This window comes from Etheostoma spectabile, chromosome 8 (genome assembly GCF_008692095.1).
Source record: "Etheostoma spectabile isolate EspeVRDwgs_2016 chromosome 8, UIUC_Espe_1.0, whole genome shotgun sequence".
NCBI lineage: Eukaryota > Metazoa > Chordata > Actinopteri > Perciformes > Percidae > Etheostoma > Etheostoma spectabile.
Genome location: NC_045740.1, coordinates 2,246,317 through 2,250,247, shown reverse-complemented (window position 1 = coordinate 2,250,247; position 3,931 = coordinate 2,246,317). Strand labels below are relative to the sequence as shown.

The 3,931-nt window shown below is 40.0% G+C and overlaps 2 protein-coding genes across 3 annotated transcripts in view; both read right to left on the bottom strand.

The window, feature by feature from the left end:
* Window positions 1-1,103, bottom strand: part of yars2 (tyrosyl-tRNA synthetase 2, mitochondrial) — a 7,187-nt gene extending 6,084 nt beyond the window's left edge. Inside the window, exon 1 of the mRNA XM_032522726.1 lies at window positions 134-1,103. Within this exon, the coding sequence (XP_032378617.1) occupies window positions 134-921 (788 nt within the window). The 5' untranslated portion in view covers window positions 922-1,103. The remainder of the gene's footprint in view (window positions 1-133) is intronic.
* Window positions 1,104-2,437: 1,334 nt separating this feature from the next.
* Window positions 2,438-3,931, bottom strand: part of pparab (peroxisome proliferator-activated receptor alpha b) — a 50,721-nt gene continuing 49,227 nt past the window's right edge. For both annotated transcript variants that reach the window (XM_032522727.1, XM_032522729.1), the window contains exon 7: window positions 2,438-3,931. This exon is cut by the window's right edge and continues 2,236 nt beyond it. The gene's annotated coding sequence lies outside the window, so the exon portion shown is untranslated.

Below are 3,931 nucleotides of genomic sequence, written 5' to 3'. Positions count from 1 at the left end.
TTATGTCATATCACGATATTACAATATCCAAACTAGAAGACGATATTTAGTCTCATATCACGATATCGATATAATATCAATATATTGCCCAGCCCTAACCTTTTGTACTGTTGTAAGTAGGATGGACATTTACTTGTGAATGTACTCATGGCCAGACATCAAATTCCCCAGCTGGTCGGTGCCCCCGAGCTGAATCCTGCAGCCGTATATCTGGTTCAGGTGGTGGAAGTCGTAAGCTTGGAACACCTGGTAGGTGAACTCAGTCAGGCTCATTCCGTCTGCGCCCTTCAGCCTGGACTGCACGCTGTGGCGGCTGAGCATGGTGCCCATCCTGAAGTGCCTTCCCGCCTCCGACAGAAAGTCCACCACGCCCCAGTCCTTGTACCAGCTCAGGTTGTTCAGTAGAGTCACGGTGCCCATCTTCCTAGAACTGTCCTGAAAGTGCAGTTCGTGGTTGGTGAAGATCCTGTGAATGCTCTCGCGGATGCTGCGCGTGTTCGCCTCAACTGCGTCTGCGGACAACCGCTCCCGCTCGCTCGTTTTCCCGCTCGGGTCTCCGATTTGCGCCGTGGCCCCTCCGAGCACAGCGAGGACATGGTGCCCGGCGCTTCGGAAATGCAACAAACCGATGATAGCGAGCAAGTTGCCCACGTGGAGGCTGTCGGCCGTGGGGTCAAAGCCGCAGTATACAGTCTGAGCGCCGGACTTGAGCAACCGAGGAAGCTGGTCCTGCGCTGCGTCTTCTGGGAAAGAGTCCTTCAGAATACCGCGTTTATTTAGAGACAACAGAAGCCCGTTATGTGCAGGTGAAAAACTGTGGAATTCAGACCTGAGTTGAAAACACACGTTTGTTCGCCTGGACAGAATACAAGACCCACGGCGCAATAAATAACGGCAAGTCCTCGCCATGGACGCAGCCATGTTGGACTGTGTCAAGAACACGAAGAAGGAGGAGTTGAGAATCACCAATTTGTTGGGAGTATAGCGCCTCTAGTGTACTGGTTCCCAAGCACGGTTAATCTACAGCCGGGCGAAGTGCCATCTGTCCTGTAGTCTCGGTTTACCAGACTCCACAGTGCTGTACTGTCCTGGTATCCCAGGTCTCCAGGGGCCATAGAAGCTCCAGGCATACATTATGTAGGCTACTGTCACCTTATGTAGGCTAATGTCACATTAAAACCATATCCAAGGACTAGATAATAATAAATTGTAATTTCACCACTGATGATCAATAAGTAAAAACTAAATAAATAATGTTGGACCTGCTCATTTTAGGTACAGTGGATATTGAAATATAGTTATGGCATAGCCCTTATCATAGGTGTATTTATTAACATAACCCCAAACCATACACACATGCACTGCACCTGAACCTTTTGGGGTATGCTGTGGTGCCTTACCTTTGCATACATGCAAATGCATGTTTATGCTATTGATCAATTTAATAAAAAAAAAGTAAAATGCTGTATGTGACCTTACTTACTTGGTCACTTGTAATTGTTCACTCAATTGCGCAAAGGCAATATACTGTACTTTAGGCCTCGTTGCATGTTTGACTGTACACCAATAGATGGCAAACTTGCATCAGGTCTGGTTTACCAGCCCAGAGTTACAGCCTGATATGTCTCTGGACATTTTTATTCGCAAAGCAAAACCTAGGTTAGGTGTTAGAGGAAAAGAGGGTGCAGGAGTTATATTAACTCTATTATTGTCCATTTAAATTCAGACTCACAAAATGCAAAATGTAGTGGATTTAAAATGATTTTATTTTGAAATCCATTTATCATCAACTTGTTGCATTGTTTAAATGACTAGATATACATTCATCAAACATTAACAGCATTGTTACCAAGCCACAGTACACATTACACATCCAAAGACTGTCTACATAGTCTTTTTGTATGACACTATAGCCAAAAAAACAAACTCCATTAAAAACCAAACCTATTTTTTTTTTTTTGGCTGCTGCCCCCTGGTAACATTTTCCTGTCAGTTTTTGGAAATAAAAATAATGGTCATATCAATTTTAATCAATATTGCTAGTGGTGTTTGTGTGCTGTAAGGCAGGGCACTATAAACTCCTTTTATAAAGAAAAAGAGATAGAGAAGGAGGAACAGTATCTTTCTATATCCTGAGCTAGTTCAACAAAGGAAGACTAGGTTTCCCTGATATAAGTTAAAAGTCCCTTGTCAATTCAATACAAAACAGACATTCCATAGGGTAAACAGACCTCACAAATGTACACTACTTCTCCTCTAGGGGTCTAGTGTCTCAACCATTTTTTGTTTAAGTGTACTTTTCTCAAATCCTTACTGTTCTGTACCGTAAAATTAAGCTTCAATAGCTTTTGCTGTACATAGGTTTCCCAAATCTGCTGTGACATAATTTCCTGTCTGTGTGGCCATATTGTCTAAAAGTGTGTGTACACAAGTCAAGTTTCTGAATCTCTAGCGCTTTATGGCATGGGTTCACGCTAAGGCACAGATAGTTTGTGGTTAATCCTGAAACGTACTGTAACTCCCCGGTGGAAAAAAACAAGCTGCGTAAATGAATTCCGCAAGTGGGACTGACATTCAGTGAGAAGATATAATAAGTAAGTATGAGCAGCTTGAAGGTCAGTAATCTATTCAGGGCATAAGAAATGTTTGGTGAGTTAGTACAATCTAGCAGCGAGTGAGGAGAGGAACGTCAGACATAAAGCATGACAAAAACAGGATTATAAAACAGCACACTGCTTTTTCATTACTGCATCTTCTCAACTGTAATAGCATGTGATGTGAATCAAATTACAAGTGCATTATGGTTTTCCATTTTATCAACAGAGATGTGATGTATCAAAGACAAAAAAAACATGTTGGTTTGTTGAGCAACAAGAGGCAACTATGGATGATTTCTGATAATGAGATTCTGTGCATATATTACCCCGTGTTTTTAAATATGCAACCTGAGAACAGAGTATAAAAAGAGGAGATCAATATTGTTCTACAGTGCCAGCTTGATTTTTCAAATGATAAAGTCAAGTTTTAATCAACTACCCAAGGTTGTGAGCTAGTACAGCCCTGTACAGCCCACATTTTCACTTTAAATCACAAGAGCTTAATTTAACAAATAAATGAAATACAGTTGAAATGTTACAGTTGCAGCATTGATGGTTCTCTATCTAAAAATAGCAATTAAAAAAAGGAATGTCCCCAATGGGATTCAGATCTTTAGATATTCAGATTACCAGTCGCCCTGTTACACATAAATCTATTTACACTGCATTCTTCAATCCTGCCATTTCAAATACAGAATTATCAGATTTAGTCATACATATATACTTTAGTATAAAAATATGATCCAATTCAAATGAAACACAAGTATGTGGCATTTAAGGAAAATAACATTCAGAACTAACTACATTTACTGTATAATTTCAAACATTTAAAAGTATTTACCAAACAATACAAAAGTTGATCATCATTATACCTTATACATATCTCATTAGTTAAAAGTCGGGGCGAAGATAATTTCAGCTATGTACAGCACACTCTGTTTATACAATGGTTTGTAATTATAAACACAAGGTCCATTTGTTATGACTGAATTGACATAAATTCATGGTGATTTTAGGAAATTTTGGTTGGATAAGGAAATCCGGGGAAACATTCGGTCACAGATTTACATATATTATCCAAACTATCAGCCATGCACATTTTTACCATTTCCTTAATAACTTTCCCTTACTGGAGGTCTTCTGTGTAGCATGTTCATTTTCAAAAGGCAGTATGACAACAAAAGACAGGAGTGGTCTCTTCACATGCACCATTATCATCATGATCTTCATCCATCATCAGACACTTGTCTTATTGTTACAAAAGTCTCATCTTTTAGCTTTTTAAAAAGTCTGACGGGCTTTATCATACTCAGATAATCAATAAGTGCAGATGG